The sequence below is a fragment of the Silene latifolia genome, chromosome Y, assembly GCF_048544455.1.
Source record: "Silene latifolia isolate original U9 population chromosome Y, ASM4854445v1, whole genome shotgun sequence".
NCBI lineage: Eukaryota > Viridiplantae > Streptophyta > Magnoliopsida > Caryophyllales > Caryophyllaceae > Silene > Silene latifolia.
Window position 1 is genome coordinate 354641240 of NC_133538.1, and position 25691 is coordinate 354666930.

Sequence of the window (25691 nt, forward strand, 5' to 3'; positions counted from 1 at the left end):
GAAACTAGGGCGTGAAGTCACTCCCGCAAGTAACCCCACCACTCGAGAACGCATCTCGAGAACCATCAATCAAAGCAATCACAACCACAAACACAAAGACAACACAATTACTACATCAAACAATCACAATACTACCATGACGACCGACACACTAGACCATCTCTAAACCGAGTAGGCGAACCTACCTTTAAGCAACCGCAACCAATCCATGCCGACAGATAACACATCCAGCGACCAAGCAAAGCCTATAACCACCATACAAATATCTATTACTAACAAGCAAACCCTAACTATAGAGACAAAGGCACGGATGATGATTGTGACATACCTATTAGGGAAAAACTCCGCAAAAGATCGCTACCCGACACCAGTGACGCCCTCCCAAGGTTCAAAGATCTTCAAAAAGGCTTCCATGGAGGTTTTGAGGTGAAGGGAAGGGAAAGGAGCGACTGAAGGATAGGAGGAAAGTGGCGGAAGTGATTTGCGGATTTAACAAAACGCGATATAAAACCCTCGCTGAAAACCCGGTACTCGATCGAGTACCCAACCTACTCGATCGAGTGGCCCCCTACTCGATCGAGTACCCTAGCTACTCGATCGAGTAGCCTCTACTCTATCGAGTACCACCCTTAACACGCAGCTCAACCAGGTTTTGGCATACTTTCCTAAGACTACTTCCGCTCCCAAGGTCGGTCAACGATGGTCAAAGGGTCCCTAAAAGGGCGGGTATTACAGTCTTCCCCCCTTAAAAAGAACTTCGTCCCCGAAGTTCACCTCACCCATCTCCCGCTCGAGACACGAGAACAACACGTCCTCACTCCTCTTCCCGCTCACTCACTACTCCCTGGAATATCATTCCCTCCCCATGTCATCATCATCACCGTCTATACTTATATCTAATGACTTTTACTATTATCATGCGAGCACTATTACCGTTAACCGTTACCTTATATACATGTAAACATCAAATCCGCACTGCGAATCACCACCTACGATCACCCGACGTACAGTATCGACATACAGTATCGACTATCAAACTATCGATCTAGAACATGTCTCATATCAATTATAATATGGTACAACCAATGCCACCATGTTACTTGGCAAACGATTCAAATACGATTTATCACACTATAACTATTCTTCATGACCGTCTCTTGAAACATACAACCCCTTAATTTTAAATAACTAAAGTAATTCGTTATATTAAAGTAGAACATAATACCAACAACATTATAAACAACTACCAACAACGTTATAATAAGCAAAACATTATTCAAAGGCAACCTTTTTATTTCGCGACATTACTCTTCCCCTCTAAAAAGGAACTTCGTCCCCGAAGTTCACCACCCAAACATCAATGCGTATTACTTAATATTTGTATCGTAACATTAAGGGAAACCCTATCATTTGTTGTGGACATTACTCGCTAACTACATACTCGTTAAATTAGAAATCGTACTCCAGTCACCGGAACAACTAGTTACCGTTGACAACACACGTTAAAATGATATGAACAAATATAGGCGGAGTTAAAACTCCGATAAGTAGATCGTAATGAGGCGTATGCAATATTAAAGTAACAAGAAATGATTACCGCTTCACTAATCGTGACAACTATGCCTATAAAACTTCAACCACAACTTGCAACATATGAAATTAACGGTTTAAAGGTGTTACTACGCACTCACAACTACTTTAAACATTAAACTTGCAATTATAAAACAATTGAATATTTTTAATTTTCGAAAATCTTCTGTAACAGTGCTACTCGATCGAGTAGGTAACGGTACTCGATCGAGTGCCATGCTACTCGATCGAGTGTCTTGGCTACTCGATCGAGTAGCCCGAGATCAGAATGTTTCCTTTCTTCCTTTCCTGCAGCTACTCGATAGAGTGTGGGGTACTCTGTCGAGTACCTGCAGGCCAAGTACCTTCCACACCCGTTATAAACCAACATATATAAACATGACTGTCACATAAATTGAGTCGGGATGATGCGCCGACTCTCAATTATCCTGCAAAAGGTTAAAGTAGCAATTCCGGCCTTATGGCCTAACGATACAAGTTCTTAAATAAAGTTTCCACTAAACGAAAACAACCGAAAAATCTAACTCCGCTACCAACAGCAACTACTAATAACAATCATGAATGAAGATAGAAACAAGGAGTATCACTCCTCCTGCTGCTGCTGCTGCTCGATCATCACCTCATCATCACCACCACCACCTCGACCATACACTTTGATGAACCCACTCCCGCATCACCTCCTGCTCCTGCTCCCGGGCCCACGTACCACGGGGTCAAGCCACCGTAAGGGAAGGACTGAGGTGCCCCCCACGTCGACTGATCCACCCCGTAGGAATGGAAAACCCCTGTGTAGTCCCCAACTCCGCTCCACCAAACTGGATGGGGTCCCTCGGTCCCTATCCCCTGAGTGTACGCCATCTCGTGCATGTTCCGGAGTGTCAAGGTAGATGACACTCTCTCCGCCAGGTAACTGGATCGCGTCTCCGGGGTGTCGAGGTAAGGGTAGCATGGAAAAGACTGCTGCTGCTGTGGTGCCGCCGGCCGCGGCCTAGTCTCTGAGGCCCTCTCCCTCACTCGACGGGGTCCTCTCCCCAACCTAGGTCTCTCCACTGCCACGACCGATGCATTCTCCCCCTTCTTCGGCTCTGGCATCACCTCGAGAAGGGTGTCGTCGATGAGGTAGGTCTGCAGCTGGCGGGGTCTGTCATCATCCTCCTCCTCCTCCTCGTCGGAGTCCACCGTCACTACAGTCGGCTCCAAGGGCTCCCTGGGTGGGAGGTGCTCAGGAGCTGGAATCTTCATCCAACTCATCCCATACACCCTCCATGCTAGGCTACCGTCAGCCAAGGTCCTCAACTATTTCAGGTCGATATAGTATTCACGATCCATGGTAGGCACTGGAGTAGCTAGAGGCACGTACGCCGAAGAAGCCTCAAAGGAGGTTAGCTTTTCGCCCTAACCGAGTGGCAATGGCACCGAACTCAGTGCGGGAAGGGGAAGAAGCCATCAAGGCAAGAGCAGCACAAACTATGGAAGGAGCATTAAAGACCACTTTCCTGGCCCGCTCCGGGTTCAAGTAGGACATCAGAAGTAACACCTCATGGTTGTTCAGCTTACTGATATCCGGTCGGTCATAGAGGAGGTTCGAGAGAGAACGGAGAAAGACCCTCAAGGTAATATCTTGAACATCATTAATCGGCATGTTGCTCGAGGTGGGAGCTTGCTTCCCGTCAAGCAAGGCATTAGGCGGCGGACGCCGCACTCATTGGAATGTCGGTGATGGAGTCCTTGGGAGGCTTGGCCAACCCAAGGTGAGAGGCAAACAATTCCATGGTCAACGAGAAAACGGTATTCATCAATCTAAACTCGACATCGACCACTGGGTCATAGTTAAAAGAGCTCATGAACTCCAAGGTAAGAAAAGGGTAGGTATGCTTCCTCAGCCTATACAAACCCGTAAAACCCAAGGTCTCGAATATGTGACGGACATCCGTCTCTATCTCCAACTCCTCTAACACACTGGTGTCTATACACTTGGTAGGTCTCATTTTGCGTTTTTGTAAGGCCACAAAACGCTCCCTTTGCTTGAAGTCAACAAAAACAACTGTAGGGTATTCGGAGACTGCGGGTACCACAGATCCACTTCCTTCCCCTAGCTCAGGTGGGTTACCCCTCCCCCGTTTACTTTGGCGGGTTCCAAGGTTCAGTCTCGGCATCTGTTTTAGGTATAAGTTCAAACAATTTGTATAAACATGTAGGCATATACTTCATACAATTTGAGTCCTATATACTTAGCAAGTTCACTAACTCATCAGCCAGTTCAATATTTGAAGCTCATAAATCATGCCATTAAACTTAGATGCTCAGCTAGGTACACACATTTCATCAATAGTTTCCTCAATTTTAATATATAGTCTCAGTTTGTAGCCACTTATAAACCGCAATTATGAAAATTTGGCATGTGAACACATATACTCAGCAATTCGAATATTCTAGCATGCTTCTGAGGTTATTCCAAACACATTCTAATCACATGTTACTAATTCAAGAGAAAGAATAATTTATAACATATCATTATCCCTTTTCACTATTATGTACAACAACTCAATTAAAATTTTCAGACGGTCTTTACAGCTGTGAAAATTTCGGCATGTATTCATCAATCATCGATTCTATTAACATAATGAAGTTCAACTCATGCTTATACTGTCAATTACAACATAAATTTTTCAATTATAAATCACGAATTTCCATTTAAGGCACTTTTAAGACGGAGTTTTAAGGCAACTTTCTAAGGTAAAATCACCAAAAATCTATCCTTCAACATGATATAAACAACACTTAAGGCTCAATTCTACCATCTAACCATTGCAAAACAACCAAAAATCGATTTCAATTTTGGAAACCCTTGAAATTTCGGGTTCATCTTTGCAATTTCTAATCTAATTTACAGCAATTAACCACCAACAAACATGGAAAGAAGGCATGTGAATCATGTTTCAACAATTAAAAGCACCAAATTGGTCATTATAATCGAAAATTTCAGATTATTTCACTATTTTAACACATTCAAAGCAATAAACCATGAACATTAGGAAGAATAGCATACCTTGATTGATGAACAAAGTAGAGCAACGAAATTAAACTAAGAAATCAACCCCAAGATTCACTACTAACCCAAGAGAAAGAGAGGATTTGAGAGGAAATAAGGAATTGAGAGTGATTTAGGTGTAGGAGTGTCGAAATATAGAGGAATAAGAAGAAGAAATAGAAAGATTTGGGGTTTTAAGAAAACCCGTAGGAATTACTGCACAGTAACCTACTCGATCGAGTGCCTGGGGTACTCGATCGAGTACCACCCTACTCGATCGAGTAGGAGCTAAATCGTCGAGTAACTGCAGGAATTTTCCCACATCCCGACATCATAGCTTCCTAATTAGATCGAGCGAGGTCTACTCGGTCTAGTAAGCACTCGCACTCGGTCAAGTAGAGTTAAGTACTCGGTCCGAACACTAAGTAACTCGAAGATACCTGCAAAACAACGCCGCGTGTCGATTCCAAACTAAGTTCGGGATTCGACACTAATTATCACATTCAATCACGTTTTATGACCATTGTCGCGCACAATACAACCCTTCAACAATTAAGAGACATATCACGTTACGTTATACAAATTACCCAACTCGGTCTACCTGTCACCGAGTTATTTATGAACCTAGCCGTGTCATTTTATTACACTTAAACTTACTTTACGTGCTATTACTAAACTCGTGTTTACTTCAAATTGAAGCGGATGTTTAACATTAGTTCCTTCTTTCACGTACTACATAAATGCATACTTTTGAAAACAAATTAATTTACCATGTTTCACATTCTATCATAAGCAATTTATTTTAATACGAATCACACATTACGCAGCGGAAAAATTTCAACCAACAAATAGGCATGAACTCATTACGATACGCTATGTCTCGAATTATAATTCTACTATGCTATAACTATCATCATAGTGATTATTAAGGATTTATAAACTCGTATATGACTTCCGTCATCAATAACTTATAGCAAACATCTCTTCATGTCACAACATTCAGTTCCACATTTTCACGCATTCCTATCACGTAAACTTTCGTCACATATCTCATAGCCATTACATAAGCTCACTAACCATCCAAAGAACCCCACTAATCTCATTAACAATTACCATACACGGTCTAATATATCACTATTACACCCCTATCAATTCTAACAAAGACTCAACCGGAGGTACCTCCGGCACAATTAACATACATAGCACACATAGACACACGGACTCCACATTCCCATCCCATGTGACTGTCTTAAGTGTCATGGGGCCAAGATTTTGAAATGAGGGCGCCTACTCACCCAAAATCTAGCATCAGCCCGGGCTCCCATTACACATACACCAGGTTCATTTTATTAGACTCTCTACGTTCATTATGTTCATTTGTTACAGGTTCCAAAATCGTCGCTCTGATACCACTTTGTAACACCCCCATATTCAGAGGAGCCTTAACTAGGCCTTCCTTACCATACAAGGGCATTACCATCTCGGTTGCCCGAGGAAAGTAATTATCAAACGTCAATAAAAGAACTATTAAGTTATATTACAAGTGATTCAAACCAAAATACAATACAAAGGTACAACTCAAAGACTACTCGCTATGACCATCATATCTCGTGAAGACTCATCCCTGCCCGGAAACCAGCTATCAACATCATCAACACCTGCTAAGACCGACTGCTCACCATAAGGGATCACGTCAGACACATAACAACCAAACAACCACACAAGGTCAGTACTGAGACAAGACAAGACAATGGCAACAACAATCAACAATACAAACAATACTACTTGTCCAAACCACAATCACAACAATCCAACCAACTCTGTCACCGACTGTCCACTGGACCAGCCCTGCCAGTGGGGGACCGCAGCCGTTCCCACCTAAGCCCCGCTCATCATACCGAGCGATAACCCTGTCCTATTAATGTGCACATCCCCTTCCGTGGCGGGTTCCACGAAAGGCGAAACTAGGGCGTGAAGTCACTCCCGCAAGTGACCCCACTCAGCCGAGAACGCATCTCGAGAACCATCAATCAGCAATCACAACCACAAACACAGCACAACACAATTACTACATCAAACAATCACAATACTACCATGACGACCGACACACTAGACCATCTACAGAAACTGAGTAGGCGAACCTACCTTTAAGCAACCGCAACCAATCCATGCCGACAGATAACACATCCAGCGACCAAGCAAAGCCTATAACCACCATACAAATATCTATTACTAACAAGCAAACCCTAACTATAGAGACAAAGGCACGGATGATGATTGTGACATACCTATTAGGGAAAAACTCCGCAAAAGATCGCTACCCGACACCAGTGACGCCCTCCCAAGGTTCAAAGATCTTCAAAAAGGCTTCCATGAAGGTTTTGAGGTGAAGGGAAGGGAAAGGGGCGACTGAAGGATAGGAGGAAAGTGGCGGAAGTGATTTGCGGATTTAACAAAACGCGATATAAAACCCTCGCTGAAAACCCGGTACTCGATCGAGTACCCAACCTACTCGATCGAGTGGCCCCCTACTCGATCGAGTACCCTAGCTACTCGATCGAGTAGCCTCTACTCTATCGAGTACCACCCTTAACACGCAGCTTAACCAGGTTTTGGCATACTTTCCTAAGACTACTTCCGCTCCCAAGGTCGGTCAACGATGGTCAAAGGGTTCCTAAAAGGGCGGGTATTACATACATAGCCTACAGATCAACACAGGTCCTTTATAGCGCATTTTGTCCTCACTCATGCGCTTCTCGGGAACCTTCCCAGGAGGTCACCCATCCTAATACTACTCTCAAGCCAAGCACATTTAACTGTGGAGTTATTTGGCATGGATGACCATAAAAGAAAGTGCACTTTGTTGATATGAGTAGTACTTTCAATCTTTGTAAGTACTAGTCAGATTTCAAGCCGATCAATAGACCTCTTCAAGGGAGTACCCCTCCCGAATAATGTCTTCGGTTCAGTGGAGTATTACATTGTAACACCCCAAGATATTGAGAGTAAAAGGTGTCCCACATTGGTAAATTGAGAGGCTTGTGATATATTTATAAGGGCTTCCACCCACCACTTAGTACTAAGGCCAAGTGCTTTTAGGCTTAAGTGAGGACAAATAATGGGCCCAAAGATACACATCTCATCTTATTGGGGTTGTGTTAAAGTCGCGGTGGGTCGGGTTGTTATAATGGTATCAGAGCAACCCTGTGACCGTGTGGCGATGGGAGGCAGTTGTTATACGCTCCTGGAGGCAGTTGTTATACGCTCCATTATGATCACCCACCTAGCGGGGCAGGATTCTGGGTTAGCAGTTATGCTCTCACGCGTAACAAGAACGTTGCATTCTTCAAGTGGGGGTATGTAATACTCCACTAAACCGAAGACATTATTTGGGTGGGGTACTCCTTTGAAGAGATTCATTGATCCGCTTAAATCTGACTAGTGCTTAAAGGGATTGAAAGTACTACTCATATCAACAAAGTGCACTTTCTTTTATGGTCATCCATGCAAAATAACTCCACAGTTAAGCGTGCTTGGCTGAGAGTAGTCTTAGAATGGGTGACCTCGTAGGAAGGTTCACGGGATGAGCATGAGTGAGGGCAAAATGCAATATAAAGGACCCGTGTTGATCTGTGGGCCATGTACACAGCCTGGTGAGCTATCTTGAGCGACCGCTCTTGACCCTAGGTTTGGACCGGATGTTACAATTGGTATATGAGCAACTCTGCGACCGTGTGGTGATAGGAGGAAGTTGTTATACGCTCCATTGTGATCACTGATAAGGTTATTTTAAGTTGTTATACACTCAAAATAAATCCTAGATTAGTACTAATAAAAATAGCTAGTGGTAAGTCAGGTATCGAATACACAGGGAGGCGGTAATAATCTATTTGCTAGTGTCTAAGTTCGTCTTAATGTGACAGTTTTATGGGGTTTGGTTGTTTAATTTCTAATAACTAATTGCAATGAAAGTAAATAAGACGAATTCAGTAATATTAAAAGGTCTAGGGATTAGGTTCACTAGGTAGTTATTCGGGGTATGATTTAATTCATTGATATAGCAACTTATGTCGTTATGGTCATATGATAAGTCGATTCTAATATGTCCTTTAGATCTAACTTAACATACAATCGCTATCATTAAGTTAATTTTATTCAGTTATTGTAGCCTTTACTAGTCTTAACCTGGTCGGTGAAAATCCTAGTTTATGCAATACTAATTAATTAACCCTGCAGAAGCTAATCAACTAGATTCAAACCAATAAATTGAACAACAACAAAGAGCAATTTAACTATCAATTCATCAATATAATCCCCTTCTAACAACCTAGATCCCTATTCTCCATAGATAAGAGGTTTAGCTACGCATAATAGAGGGAACAACAATAATAATTATAGAGGAAAAAGTGATTACAACATAAAAGATGAACATTCAATTGAATTATTAATAATTGAGGAAAGATTAGAAACAATACCGTAATAATAATGAAGAACAAACTAGAAGATCCGAACCATAATAATAAAACTAAAACTAAGAGTATTTGAGAGTTTCTAGGGTAATATAAAGCGTAGCTAGGTAAATAAGACGTAAAATAATGTAGGGTATGATTTGGGTATTTATAATAAAACATAACTGACTTAAGGAAATTGCGGAAAATCTGAAAACTAATGGTTCCTCGATCGAGCCTCTACGCACTCGATCGAGTACACTGTTGGAGCTTGTGTCCTCCACAAATTAGTGTGATAACATTTGTAAATCTCTTACAGGTTCAACAGGGTATACTTCGTATATTTAATCAGTTGATTAACGTTTACCTAATAACGATTGGCTTGCTAGAAAGTTTGACGTTATTATCATACAAATGGCGGTGATCAACTGGTCCCTAAAGGTCACACCTATAGGACGTGTTTGAGAGATGTGGTTATAGAAATATAATCACATTGATGCCTAATATGACTAAACAGTTAGTCAATGTGTTGATGAGACAATTATTTAATGAAGATTAAATAATATTAGTTGAGACGAATTAACTGTCAATTCGTAAATTAAATATAATAAGTTATATTTAATTAAATGTATGTAATGTTAGCTTGGACGAATTAATCTATTAATTCGTAATTAAATGTAATCGGTTATATTTAATATCAACAAGATGAATGTGTCATAGTGGTAATAGTGAGGGTACACAAACCAAGAGGTCAAGGGTTCGATCCTCACTAGATGACAATTTAACAACATTTTATACATTTTTGGAATAACCGAAAATAAGGAAAATATTCTCCTTATTTCGGTGATATGGGCCGAATTAGGGAAGATTATATCTCCCTAATTCACTCCCATTTTCGGTTTGCATAAGAGGTGAAAGGGAGATCGTTTTCTCTTAACCTAATTTTTGCTCATCATTTCTCTCATCAGAAAACCACACAAAAATAAACCCTAATATTTACAGAAATTGGGGAGCTCATTCTGGCAATTTGAGGGGCATTTCTCGGAGCATCTTTCGTGCAACTAATAGGCGAATATCATTGCGATATTGTTCTTAGGCCGAATTAGCAAGGACCAAAGGTTATTTCTTAATCCTTTACGATCTTGTTTACGCATTTAGTTTATGACTCATATCATCTCATAAATTCTTTATAGTCCTTATTTTTAAAGGGATGTATACTGATTATTTCCCACAAGTGGTATCAGAGCCAAGGCCACGATTTTTATTTTGATGATTTTCATAAAATTGAATTTAAACAATAAAATTTGAAGGATCGAAAAAATTTTCCAGCCGTGAAAATTTTTTTTTGCCGAGATGAAAATTTTGGCAGCCGTATTTTTGTTCTTCTTTTGATGCGATATTTCCATTTTGATTTTTCATATTGTTGTTTTAATCAGTTAGAATGATTATATGAAGAATTGATAGATGCTTTGATTTAATTCGGATTAAATTAAACTGTAAATGGAATCGTCTTGTTGATGATATAAAAATTTGTTTTTGCTATATAGTTTTGGCATATACAGTTAATCATGTTTCATTAATCCATATGCTAATCTCGTTCTAATAGCATCTATAAACAATTTTTGTTCATCTTAATGTTTTTGTTTAGAGCATGTTTGCCGGAAAAAGAAAAAAAAACGGGGCATTAGGGTTCCTGCTTTTTTAAACCGTGGAATTTTTTTTTCCGTTTATGTACTGTTCACGTACAGCAGATATAAAAAAAAATTGTTTTTTTGTTTTTTTCATTCGGTTTTAGCTGTAAAACCGAGAAAAGTTTTTTTTATTGGGTTTTTCGGTTTTTGGCCGAGAAAAATTTTTAAAGGAAAATTTCTTTTTGTTGTTTTTGGCCAATAATTATAATTATACATTTTAATGTATGATTATTTGTAGTGAAAAGGTTCACATATAAAGATACCTAATTATTTTAAAGCGGTTTAAAATAATGATTGGATTAAATTCATATTACAAGTTTAATATGAATTAAAATTGAAATTAATGTGATTAATTGAGGAATTGTCACTTAATTTGATCATTTAAATAGGTGGTTTGGATAAATTAATTAACATAATTAAGGAATTGTGTCATGTATGTTTAATTTATTTTTAGTTGATGCATTTTACTTTAATTTTGTTGAATGAATCGATTGAATGAATTTATTTACGTATTTATTTTTGCAATCGGTTGTAATTTGTAATACTTAGTGTGGCCTTAGCTAAATTATGTTTTCGTAATGAAGGAAACATGATTTTTTATGTAATTATGAGATCTCGAATCTCCTTTATTTTTCTTTAGTTTTGAGTTTTGAAATTAGAATGTAATAAATAGGTTTATTATGTAAATTTTATTTATTGTATTTTTCAAAAGAAGACTAAAGATGGAGATTGGAGCTCACTCCCGCTACATGGATCAAGATGAAACATCAAGACAAGCTTCTCGGGTCCAAGGATGGATTCCAAACTTGTATTTATTGTTCATTTTGATAGGATAGGCCACACTAGGACTTTTACAGTTTTTACGTTTTCATTCTTATTGCTTTTCATTCACATGTTAGTTTATGCATCATATTCCGCCTAAAACCAAACCACCTACTACTAAAATGCATCAAAATTGACTCATATAGGTTGTATGTTAGTTTTCATAGACATACAGATGTCACATGTTATTAAGCCATCACCTTAGTTTATTCATTCACGCATGCTAGATATTAGTTCACTTAAAATGAATTAAAATAAAGTTGATGGGATCTTCCTCTAAAACGGAAATTGAGATTAGTCTTTATAAGGGCAAACAACTATGAGTCCCTTCTTCGTCGGTAGGCATAATATGACCCCTTCTACGTTGGGTAAGTAGTTGTGTTGACTTAGTTTACCTCAACAGCATAGTCCGAAGAGTTTCTCGTGATTATGATGGACTAAAGATAGAATTTCTGTAAATTTATCGACCAAGAATTCTAACGGTAGAATTAGCTAAAAGGTTAGCTTATCAGTTTAGAGAGAATTGAGTCTTGGGATCATTTATATAATTCTTGAGGGAGATCAATTGTATAAATGTTTTGAGTCTTCGCGTTATGATAGTAGTTCATTAGACTTAAAAATATAAACGATGCACATGCTTATTATTTTTTCTTCTCGTAGTGTAGAACACGTATATTATGATAATACTGTTACAAATAAATGGCTGGAAATAACGCAATCCCAATGCCTAGTGCCACACTTGATCGCGCGTCCTGGCTTAAAATATTTATGGACCAGATGAATCAGTTCACACGTCTGAAAAACGACGGGTCCAACTTTGCGGATTGGGAGGCGGCACTACGGAATGCTGCCATTGCTGACGGTAAGCTCAAGTACTTAACTGAGCCAATACCGGTCAACCCAGGCCCCAATGTAGGAGTCAACGAGTCACTCGCTTATAGTGATTTCGTTATGGAAGCGGGTGCGATAAAGAACGTACTCATCTTTGCAATGGAAACCAATTTGCAGAGACGCTTCATTGCCCAAGGTGCAAACAAGATTTTCACCACGCTCACTAACGAGTTCTCAAAAGCACCGAGAATCGTTACTTATGAGCATACATGTCGCTTCTTTGATGCGAAACTCCAGAAGGGCCAACCGGTTAGCCCACACATTCTTCACATGATTGTGAATGTCGAAAAGCTGGAGGCACTGAATTGTAAAATCAGTGAGAGCATTGTCATTGACCGAATGCTTCATTCTCTTCACGATGGTTTTGCCCTTTTCAGGGCGAACTACTACATGAATGACTTGAAGAAAAGTCCTCATGAGCTACACTCCCTTCTCGTACAGACCGAGAAGGATATGAAATTGAGTGGGAGCATGAAGCAGGATGTTCTCATGATTTCAAACAAGTTCAAAGGTAAGGGCAAGGCTCATGGCGACCTAGCTGTAGGTAAGCCAAAGTTTAAGAAGCCAGGAAATGGTAAGAGTGCGCCTGGTGAGACTAGTGGCTCACAGGGCAAGGCAAAGAGCAAGGGCGGTGACATTGAGTGCCACTATTGTCACCATATTGGACATTGGAGGAGGAATTGTCCCGTGTACCGTGAGGACATCAAAGCAGGCCGCGTCGTTCCTGTTGGTATGTCATCTTATATTCATATGATTGAGATTAACCTTGCAAGTTTCGGAACTTGGGTACTAGATACTGGTTGTGGTTCTCATCTGTGTAATCATTTGTAGGGCCTAAAGAACATCACACCTCTCGCAAAGGGTGATGTGGACCTGTGAGTCGGGAATGGAGCACGAGTTGCTGCAGTCTCGAAGGGAACATACGTAATCCAACTCCCTGGTGGTTTTGAGTTATTTTTATAACTGTTACTATGTACCCAGTTTATCTAAGGACTGTATTTCTATTTCCGTACTTGATATAGACGGTTTTGCATTTCCAATAAAGGATAATAGCTGTATTTTTTTTTATGAAATGATTTATGGCAAAGCAGTTTCCATGAATGGAATTTACATCTTAGATCAAACCACGGAAGTATTACACGTGAATAATAAGAAATTAAAGGTTGGTGACAAAGATCAAACCTATCTATGGCATTGCAGAATGGGACACATAAATGAGAAACGTGTAAAGAAACTCGTCGATAATGGGACTATTCCCGCATTCGAATTTTCTACATATGGCACGTGTGAATCATGTCTCATTGGCAAGATGATTCGAATTTCCTTCAAAGGTGTTGGAATGCGCGCTAGTGACCTATTAGGACTCATACATACTGATGTTTATGGACCTATGTCAATTACCGCTAGAGATGGCTATAGATATTTTATCACTTTCACGGACGATTTGAGTAGATACGGATATGTCTACTTAATGAAGCATAAAAGTGACTCCTTTGAGAAATTCAAGGAATACCAGAACAGGGTACAGAACCAACTGGGTAGAAAGGTTAAAGCACTCCATTCAGATCGGGGTGGCGAATAACTTTCAAATGAGTTTGATCAACACCTGAAAGACTATGGAATCGTTTTGCAGTTAACTCCACCTAGAACACCTCAATTGAATGGTGTGTCCGAACAGAGAAATCGAACCTTACTTGATATGGTTCGATCCATGATGAGTCACACGGTAGTGCCTGATTCATTATGGGGTTTTGCTCTTTTGTCAGCTGCTCTTATACTTAACCGAAGTCCGTCTAAAGCTGTCGACAAGACTCCATATGAAATGTGGAAGGGAACGGTACCTAACTTGTCCTTTATTCGGGTTTGGGGCTGCGAGGCTTATGTCAAGTGGAGACACGAGGATAAGCTCGGCCCGCGATCGGTCAAGACATACTTTATAGGTTATCCAAAAGGAACATTTGGTCATTACTTCTATTCGCCTACCGAATATCGAGTTTTTGTTGCGGCTAGTGCGACGTTCTTAGAGAAAGAATTTCTCGAGAACAAGACGAGTAATAGAACCTTCGAGCTGTCGGAGATTCCAGAACCAACAACCGAAGAATAGATGGAGGAAGTTGTTCCTCCAACTGATGATACGGTTAATATTCCTGAGGAACCTAGGAGGTCGGGTAGAGTCTCTCATCCTCCGGACAGATACATTGGTATGGTCGAGGAGAATGACGTTTTACTCCTAGAGAGTAATGAACCCATTACCTATAAAGGTGCTATGACCTGTTCTGACTCAAAGCTAGGGCTCTAAGCCATGCAATCCGAGATGGACTCCATGTATGAGAATGACGTATGGGATCTAGTTGATTTACCTAATAAGGTAAAACCTCTACAGTGCAAATGGCTTTACAAAATAAAGCGTTCTGTAGACGCGCAACCAGATACCTATAAGGCACGACTTATGGCAAAAGGTTTCACTCAAGTGCACGGATTGCATTATGATGAGATTTTTGCACCTGTAGTCATGCTACGTTCCAGTCGGATAATCTTAGCGATAGCCGCATTTCATGATTATGAAATTTGGCAAATGGATGTGAAAACCGCCTTCTTAAACGGTGATTTGGAGGAAGAGTTGTACATGATGCAACCCGAAGGTTTCATAGATCCTGAACATCCTAAGAAAGTATGCAAGCTTAAGCGTTCCATTTATGGACTTAAGCAAGCTTCTCGGAGTTGGAATCATCGTTTTGACCAGGTGATAAAAGAGTATGGTTTCACTCGATCGGTCGAAGAACCATGCTTATATATCAAGTTGAGTGGGAGCAAGATTGTATTATTGATATTGTATGTTGATGACATACTCTTGATTGGGAATGACATTCCTCTCCTATCTTCGGTTAAAGAATGGTTGAAGAACCATTTCCAGATGAAAGATCCGGGTGAGGCACAGCGCATTTTGGGAATCCGTATCTACCGAGATAGATCACGAAGGACGTTATCACTTAGTCAGGAGTCTTATTTGGATAAGATTCTTGAGAAGTTCAGCATGACCAACTCCAAGAAGGGGAACCTTCCAAAGACGACTGGGATGCAGTTGAGCAAGTCTCAGTCACCCACGACGCCTGAAGGGATTGAGCGCATGAGTCGTGTTCCTTATGCATCTGCAATAGGATCGATCATGTATGCCATGATATGCACACGTCCAGACGTGGTATATGCATTGAGTATGCCGAGTCGATACAAAAAGACTCTAGGTGAAACACACTGGATAGCTGTCAAAAACATCCTCATGTACCTACGGAGGACTAAGGATTGGGTATTGACTTATGGAGGCGATACTAAGCTATGCGCAATCGATTCGTGAGATGATAGCTTCCAAACGGATCGAGATGATTCAACATCTCGATGCCGGGTTCATCTTCACTCTTAATGGTGGTGCGATCAATTTGGAAGAGTTCCAAACAGAGTCTTTGTAGCGATTCTACTCTTTGAATCGTTGAATTATGATAAGCATGTAGGGCACGTTAATTCCATGGGAATTAAACGTGTTCCTGAGTTGTAGTACTTGATTATGGATTTGATACATTATCTTTTTCATATACTATTTATAACTTCATCGTTTTATTATAATATTTTGTTTTTCATGTGGATTTATCGACAACATTGAACGCCACAAAGTGAATGAATTACATTATATTTGTTTTGGTCCGTAATCGCCAATGTGAGCTGATAACTCCGGCTATTATATTGTGCAGTCGATTGATGGTGGGTTCAACGAGCCATAAGTCAAACGGTTGACTGATCGATCACACATGCGAGATTATAACGATACCTCGTAGGACAACTTTTTGTGACAACGTAATGGAGTCCTAAATGTTTAAAAACATTCGGTGCCAGGTCGTGGATAGGACATCCATTGTGTTCCTAAAGTCGATTCTTTTGACTATCGACTGTCTCTTGAGATTAAGGCAGCTTTTGGGTGACTTTGGTTTCTTTCTCACGAGTCCTACCGTGAATCGAGGCTAAGTAGATTTTTTTCTGGGTCATTTCATACTGTGCTTACATCTGAAGGATTCGAGTTGAGGAAAATATCCAACCCTTATCAGGTATAGTTATTTCTCAGGGCCACTCGAGGGGTTGTAACTGAAACGCATGGTCATGCTCGAATGTTGATTCGTTTATGAGTTAAGTTACTCTCTAGTCGGGGAAACCACTCTTGATAATGATCGCTTGTAAAATACGACCTTTGTGAATACGGATTTGCAAATTGTTTTACATTGAGTGGGAGAAATTTTAGGATATGAGAATCGGTTATCGCACATACACTTGTGAGGACAAGTGGGAGTTTGTTGGAGCTTGTGTCCTCCACAAATTAGTTTGATAACATTTGTAAATCTCTTACAGGTTCACAAGGGTATACTTTGTATATTTAATCAGTTGATTAACGTTTACCTAATAACGGTTGGCTTGCTAGAAAGTTTGACGTTATTATCATACAGATGGCGGTGATCAACTGGTCCCTAAAGGTCACACCTATAGGATGTGTTTGAGAGATGTGGTTATAGAAATATAATCACATTGACGCCTAATATGACTAAACAGTTAGTCAATGTGTTGATGAGACAATTATTTAGTGAAGATTAAATAATATTAGTTGAGAAGAATTAATTGTCAATTCGTAAATTGAATATAATAAGTTATATTTAATTAAATGTATGTAATGTTAGCTTGGACGAATTAATCTGTTAATTCGTAATTAAATGTAATCGGTTATATGTAATATCAACAAGATGAATGTGTCATAGTGGTAATAGTGAGGGTACACAAACCAAGAGGTCATGGGTTCGATCCTCACTAGATGACAATTTAACAACATTTTATACATTTTTGAAATAACCGAAAATAAGGAAAATATTCTCCTTATTTCGGTGATATGGGCCGAATTAGGGAAGATTATATCTCCCTAATTCACTCCCATTTTCGGTTTGCATAAGAGGTGAAAGGGAGATTATTTTCTCTTAACCTAATTTTTGCTCTTCATTTCTCTCATCAGAAAACCACACAAAAATAAACCCTAATATTTACAGAAATTGGGGATCTCATTCTAGCAATTTGAGGGGCATTTCTCGGAGCATCTTGGGTGCAACTAATAGGCGAATATCATTGCGATATTGTTCTTAGGCCAAATTAGGAAGGACCAAAGGTTATTTCTTAATCCTTTACGATCTTGTTTATGCATTTAGTTTTATGACTCGTATCATCTCATAAATTCGTTATAGTCCTTATTTTTAAAGGGATGTATACAGATTATTTCCCACATACACGACTTCCTCGATCGAGCTTCCTTATACTTATTTAAGGCACCACTCTGTTTCTGCTCTTTTCTTCGTGTTGTCTTCTTAACTTCTCTTCCTTCATATTTCTAGATTCCCGTGCCATGGTCCATGTATTCCTCCATGCCCACTCTGCGATGCCCATTTCATTCCTTTGCTCCTCAAATGCATCATTCCTGCATTAAACATCAAATAGCGTAAGTATCGACATTCTAACATAAAAGGCATGTAAATTATATAATTTAGCACGAAAATCGTATCAAAAGTAATTAAGAGGAGGCATGAATATACAAATAATTATGACTCATCAAACTCCCCCAAACCATCTCATTGCTTGTCCTCAAGCAAAGCATCACACAATACAAATGACAATCATACAAATGGCGAACAAATAACTCAGAGCTAATGTTTAATGCATACAAATCTCAAGCTACCCGTATCAGTGACAAAGTAATGACCAAAGTGTACCAATAAAACAAATTCAAAGGTACGGGAAATAGAAAACGTAGCTCAAGTCTCAGGTCACCATACTATAGACATATGCCAAATACCTTTCGATCTTGCAAGACAAATCTGTCGGATTCTCGCAGATTCACTCATGCACTCATAAGTATGTTAGGGTGATTTATATGTGAAGATAGAAAGAAGTAGAAACACTCACTCAACTTATGAAACTTGCATGCAATCTAATATGATAAAGATTTCCCCAACTAATATGCATTCACAAAATGTAGACAAAAGTACATGTAACATGGACAATAAGGGTGGCAAATGGGTTAAAAGGGATAGAAATAGTTTGTGCCAAAGAACGTTATGGATATGTGGAGCTAAGACGGTAGTCGCAGCGGTAAACGAAAATAAAAACCAAATCATTGATACAAATGAACCCAATTTAGAGAAATAATCTTAACTTTACAACACATGAGAGCGAATGAAGTACTCTCCAAATATGCATTAGACTGTAAGAACCATCCTTTTGATCCTTGGCAAAACCAAATGAAGCAATCAATTTCTTTTCTCTTTTTTCCAATTCTTTTTCTTTTTTTTTTCTCTTGCTTCATATTTTTTTCTTTTCTAACACAAGGATATAACACAATTACTTGTAAGTACTTTGCTATAGCCACATGACATCAATAAGTCCCAACCCAACCATAATAGCAAAATAGACATGATAAAAAAGCAACTGCGACTGTCCCGATAAGATAAGCAAATTATTGGATTGTAGCTCATAGGATATAATTTAAAGATTGGCCACAAGGGTTCAATCGGGCTAAACAAAAGGTAATGTAAGGCTTATTTAAACGGTAAGAATCGCCTATCCACATATAATTAGTCAATTGAAAGCAATAAAAGTATCAAGAAACCAATGTCACACTTATGCAGTTTGATATTATACATTCTACAAGGAGAAACCACACTCAAGCCTAATTGACAATGAGAGCAGTTTATTGATGTTCCTAGCCTATGAAGCTCTATAGACCTCAGAATTTAAGTAGTTTACCAACATAAGTTATTGAAATCTAATTAGCATAAGGCATGTTAAATACGGTCAAGACTCGAGTTATGAGCTTTGTTTTCATGGATAACGGGTCAAAAGAATGTACATGGATAACTATTTGGGATTCAAATGCAAAAATAATGCAATTTAACATCATTGATCTTTACCATTTGTATGGAGTACTACACTCAAATTTTTGATGTTGTGGTGCAAAGGAGAGAGTTTAGATACCGCCCAATGTGTAGGATGCTGAAGTTGTGTCATCTGTGCTTTGCAGATGACCTGCTTTTATTTTGCAGGGGAGACTTGAGTTCTGTCAAAACTATACTCAGGGCGTTCCTTACCTTTCTGCAGCATCTGGGCTTGATATTAATAATTAGAAATCTGAACTTTATTGTAATGGGATCCAGGATGGGTAACTCTAGGGAATTCTAATTTTATCTGGTTTCCAACTTGGTAAGTTTCCTTTCAGGTATCTTGGAATCCCTATCTCTTACAACAGAATTGCTATTGGAGACTGTTCCAAATTGGTTGATAAGATGGTGAGCAAAATTAAAGGTTGGGGTACCAGAAAGTTGAGCTATGCAGGCAGACTGGTACTTGTTAAGGCTGTCCTATCTCAGTTACATTCTTACTGGGCTAGGATTTTCATTATCCCTAAGACTATCATTCTGAAAATCAAGAACATTTGCAGGAATTATTTATGGGAGGGGACTGATTCCTACTCTACGAGTCCTTTTGTTGGTTGAGAGGCTGTCTGTAATGCAAAGGATAAGGGAGGATTGGGAATTATTCATAGTGAGGATTGGAATGTGGCCATGATAGGTAAGTACACTTGGTGGTTAGCTTGCAAGGAGGACCACATGTGGATCAAATGGATTAACCATGTCTATATGAAGCAGCAGGACTGGCTTGAGTATCAACCTACTGTCAACACTAGTTGGACTTGGCGCCAAATTTTTAAAGTGAAAGAGCGGATGAAGACAGGATATGTGAATGGCATATGGGGATCTAATAATAGGGCGTACACACCTGCAGCTGGGTACAAGTGGCTAAGGGGAGATATACCTAAAGTAGATTGGCATCCTGTGGTATGGAGTAGAATGAATATACCTAAACACTCATTCATTGCTTGGTTATTTGCTCTGAGGAGTCTATCAACTAAGGATAGACTTGGGCATCATGATATTATAGTAGATGGGACTTGTGATCTATGTGGTATGGTTTCTGAGTCGTATGAGCATCTCTTTTTTGATTGTGCCTATAGCAGCAGATGTCTCGTTTTGGTTAGTACTTGGTTGGGCTGTAGCATTCCTGCTCAGAATGTGATTAGATGGTGTGTTAAGCTGAAAGTGAAATCACTGATAAAGAAACAGCTAATTCACTCAGTTGTGGTTACTTTGATTTACCTGATATGGATGGAACGAAATCGCTGCAGAGTTGAACAGGTTATACATCACCCGTCAAAGGTACTGCAATAGGTGCATTTTCATATCAGAACTAGTATTAAGACCAGACATGGTCTTCCTATGTCTAATCCTATTCAAGATTGGTGTCGAAGGCTTGGGGTTATGGTTTAAAAGGGAGAGTGTGAGGTTGGCTGAAATTAAGTTGGAGACTATATTTTGATGTATCCTGATTGTATTAGGCAGGTGGAAAATGTATGATGTATGGAGATGTACTTCATGGTTTTTTTATCACTACAAATTTTAACATTTCACCAAAAAAAAAACATCATTGTTATTCAATTCACCAAGACTCAACCTAAAACAAAGGAAAAAACATGTTTTTGTATTTTGAGTTTTTTTTTTTAATTTTTATGGATTTTTTATATAAATGCACAAAACATAACTAAAGACTCCTCCCCCAAACCTAAATGTCACAATGTCTTCATTGTGACGCCTACAGCATAGCAATCACACAAAAATTTCCAGCAACCTAAAGGACACAACTAACAAAATTAATGAAAAAGAAATAGAGATAATACAATAAAAGTAGATACAAGGGAAGAGAATACCGGGTAAGAGCATAGGAGTTCCCCCAAATCAGCTGCAAAAATGGGGAACGAAGACCAACCGCGCAATTCCTATCATCGTCTAGCTACGAATCAAACCCAAAAAGTGAAGCTACTCGATCGAGCCCCTAGACACTCGATCGAGTATTTATCCTGTCGAGCAAATTCCCTGCATTTAAAACAAATGGCAATACAAATCACAATCAAAACACCTTAAAGCATGTAATAGTAAATCAAAAAGTAGCGCATGTGCTACACAAAGACATAAGTAGCACCAATAGATAGTCTAAACAAAGAATATAAGCAATGAATACAGTTCGGGCTCATCAAACTCAAATTCTAATATAAAATATGAGCAAGTATGGTCATCGCTCTTCAAATCATCATCATGAGGAAGGAGATGAGGTGCTTCATCCATCATAGGAGCTTCATCAAAAACGTTGACGGGCTCCTCTTTGAAAATATCGGCCTCCAGGGCATCCAATTCAGCTTCCAAGTCAACACTCTCATCACAGCTGTAAACCATCTCAAGAGGAGGTTCATCTCCATAAATCAACTTCTCAATTTCATCCACTTCTTTGCTCCATGGATATGACGCAGCAGCAGGGGCGTCAGATTGATTCATGTCTAAACAATAAGCAAAGGAATTATCAATAGTAGGAGCTAGAGCTTTAATCATATGACAAGTAGCTTCTAAATTGGGATGTTTTTATGGTTTATCAAGAATAAAAGTAATATTATCATCCCCAACTCGTAGTGTAAGACTGCCATCCCTAACATCTATGACCGCCCCCGCAGTGTGGAGGAATGGTCTACCAAGAATAATAAGGACTTGGGAGTCCTTAGCCATATCCATAACAATAAAGTCAACTAGAATAAATACTTCCCTACTCTAACTATCACATCCTCTAAGACACCCACAGGCTTCTATAAAGATCTATCGGCCAATTGCAAGGTCATATTAATGATACGTAGTTGACCCGTATTTAACTTTTTGCATATAGAATACGGCATGACACTAAAACTAGCCCCTAAATCGCAAAGGGCTTTATCAATAGCTATACTACCAATATTACAAGGAATAGAAAAACTCCCTAGTTCCCTTAGCTTTGGTGGTGAGTTAGCTTGTAATGCGGCCGCACACTCTTTAGTGAATGCTACCGTCTAAACATCATCAAAAGATCACTACTTGGACAAGATCTCTTTCAAAAACTTAGCATACGCCGGAAATTGATTGACCAACTCAGTAAATGGCACACTCACTTGAAGATTTTTCACTACCTCCATGAACCTCCCAAATTGTTGTTCGAGCTTGGATTTCTGCAATCTTTGTGGAAAAGGTAGTTGAATTTTGGTTGGCTCGCCTTCTTTTGCTCTAGAAGTACGTTTGGAAGCATTATCGTCAGTTACGAGAGTGACTCGATCGAGTCCAGTAGTCACTCGATCTAGTTCAGGGTGACTCGATCGAGCCTTGTGTGCACTCGATCGGGGAACCTACTTTTGTCCAATGTCGTAGCTGAAACAGTAGAAATTTTGTCAACTGAGGGGTGCCTCGATCAAGCCCATGTAGTACTCGATCGAGCACAGTGGTTTCTTGATCGATCCTTGGTCTACTCGACTGAGGATCTTCTACAGTTCCATCTTTTTTACTTTTCTCGCTTTTCTTCACATCTCGTGTTTTAGTTTGGTCAACTTCTTTTTCATCGTCACTTAGCTCCAAATTACCCAATCCCTTAGGATGCATGCAAGTAACCTCGTCTTCAATAATGGGCATATCCGGACTTTGGTAAGTAGTACCGCTCCTCAAGGAAATAACATTAACTTGCACATGTGCTTGGTTTCCTTGAGGAGGAAGATTGTCGGACTGTTTGGAGGGATTTTGAGCCGCCATTTGAGCAACTTGAGTATCCAACATATTGTTATGAGCCACTAGTTCCAAAATCTGAGCAGTTTGCTTTTGTTGAATCATCAAACTATGTTGTAATACAGCCTTCATATCTACCATCTCATTACTTGGAGCTTGAGAAGGAGGTTGCATCTGTTGAAAACTTCCTTGATTTTGCCGAACAAAGTTTCCTTATGGTTGATTACCACGATTTAAAGGAATGATATAAGCATTCTGCGGCGGGGCTTAAGCAATTACATTCTGACTCCTTTCAGGGAAGAAGTTAGAATAAGAAGTACCTTGCTTGAAAGACTGGAAGGCATGAACTTGTTCAATGGTACTCGTACACTTGGCCGCAGTGTGGCTATCTATCCCACATCTCTCACAGGACACCTCTTGTTGAACCATATGAACCGTTTCTTGCTTATTACCCAAAGACTGGGTAGTCTTTAACTCAGCTATTTGGGCCATTAAGGCCTCTAGTTATGCCGTAATAGCATTATCTAAACCACTTCCTCTCTTGCTACCTCTGGGATACCATACTCAGCTGTGTGAGTAGCTATCTGATCAATCAACTTCCAAGCATCACCGTCATTAGTATTATCCTGGAATCTTCCATTGGAAGCGGAATCAAGCAAAGCTTTGCGAATGTCATACAACTCGTTGTAAAACTGGTTGCAAAGGAACCAAATCTGGAAGCCATGATGAGGGACGGATCGAACTAGCCTTTTGAAACGAACCCAAGCTTCATAAAAATCTTCGATAGGACCTTGCTTAAAACTCGTGATCTGGCTTCTAAGAGCATTAGTTTTCTGTGATGGAAAATACCCCTTGTAGAATACAAGAGCTAGTGAAGTCCAGTTAATGATTGAATCAGCCTCCATATCCAAATCACGTAGCCATTCTGCTACATCATCTCTCAGAGAGAAAGGAAAAAGAGTCTGCTTAACTTGATCTTGAGCTACCCCAGCTATCAAAGGAATAGAACAATAATACGTGACAAATTTCTCCATGTGCTTGGCGGGGTCCTCTCCAGCTTTTCCTCCAAACATATTTCTCTCTACTAGGCTTATATATGAAGGCTTGATCTCAAAGGTCCCTTTATCAGTGGTAGGGAGCTTGAAACATTTAGGAATTAAATCAACCGTGGGTTCGAAAAGACTTGCCAAGGTCGGCATCGTCAATTTCGTAGAAATAATGGGTGCATAAATAAGTGTGTCCTCTTTAAAGGATGAATCTTCTGCGAAAGTAAACCGCTCGTAGTCAAGTGTACTCAAGTCTTCCACCTGACTTACTTCTCTTTGAAATTTTGGTGTAGAGCGAAAAGTCTTCTCTGGCTCGGGATCAAAAGGTATAATCTCTAACCTGTTAGACCTGGGCATACATGAAAATAACAAGAAAATATCAAACTGTCTCAAGGAACTGAGGCTCCCTGAGACAAAAGACAAAAATAAACAAAAACAAACATAAAAATGGTTGCCTCCCCGGCAACGACGCCAAATTTGATAAGGTTATTTTCAGTCGTTTGGCCTTAATCAAAATAAATCCTAGCTTAGTACTAACAAAATATCTAGTGGTAAGTCAGGTATCGAATCCACAGGGAGGCGGTAATAATCTATTTGCTAGTGTCTAAGTTCGTCTTAAAGTAACATTTTTAAGGGGTTGTGTTGTTTGATTTCTAATAACTAATTGCAATGAAAGTAAATAAGACGAATTCACTAATATTAAAAGGTCTAGGGATTAGGTTCACTAGGTAGTTATTAGGAGTGTGATTTAATTTATTGATAGAGCAACTTATGTCGTTAAGGTCATATGATCAGTCGATTCTAATATGTCCTTTAGATCTAACTTAACATTTGATCGCTATCATTAATTCTATTCAGTTATTATAGCCTTTACTAGTCTTAGCCCGGTCGGTGAAAATCCTAGTTTATGGAATACTAATTAATTAACCCTGCAGAAGCTAATCAACTAGATTCAAACCAATAAACTGAACAACAACAAAGAGAAATTTAACTATCAATTCATCAATATAATCCCCTTCTAACAACCTAGATCCCCATTCTCCCTAGATAAGAGGTTTAGCTACGCATAATAGAGGGAACAATAATAATAATTATAGAGGAAAACATGATTAAAAGCAGAAAAGATGAACAAGCAATTGAATTATTAATAATTGAGGAAAGATTAGAAACAATACCGTAATAATAATGAAGAACAAAATAGAAGATCCGAACAATAATTATAAAACTAAAACTAAGAGTATTTGAAAGTTTCTAGGGTAATATAAAGCGTAGCTAGGTGTTGGGCCTAGAATTATCCTGCCTGACCAGACAAGAATCACGCAATGTCCAAGGCCAAAATCTGAACAAGACATACTTAAAGCCAGGCATTTGGAGTGCTTGGACAGGCACCAAGCAGGAGAGAAACACAGGATAAGCAACTACTAGGCCTGGCCTGATAAGACACCACGTCAGGCACAAGGGTAGTATCATCAAAG

General features: G+C 39.4%; 1 protein-coding gene and 1 non-coding gene across 2 annotated transcripts; both read left to right on the forward strand.

Moving 5' to 3' along the window:
* The first annotated feature begins 20185 nt into the window (after positions 1 to 20185).
* On the forward strand, positions 20186 to 20773 carry LOC141631658 (uncharacterized). Its single transcript, XM_074444297.1, has one exon. It carries the CDS (start codon positions 20186 to 20188, stop codon positions 20771 to 20773), a length of 588 nt encoding a protein of 195 aa, XP_074300398.1.
* A 3114-nt stretch (positions 20774 to 23887) lies between these two features.
* On the forward strand, positions 23888 to 23994 carry LOC141635837 (small nucleolar RNA R71). The gene has a single exon (XR_012540495.1). It is a non-coding gene; the product is annotated as a small nucleolar RNA R71 (small nucleolar RNA).
* Positions 23995 to 25691: the final 1697 nt, after the last annotated feature.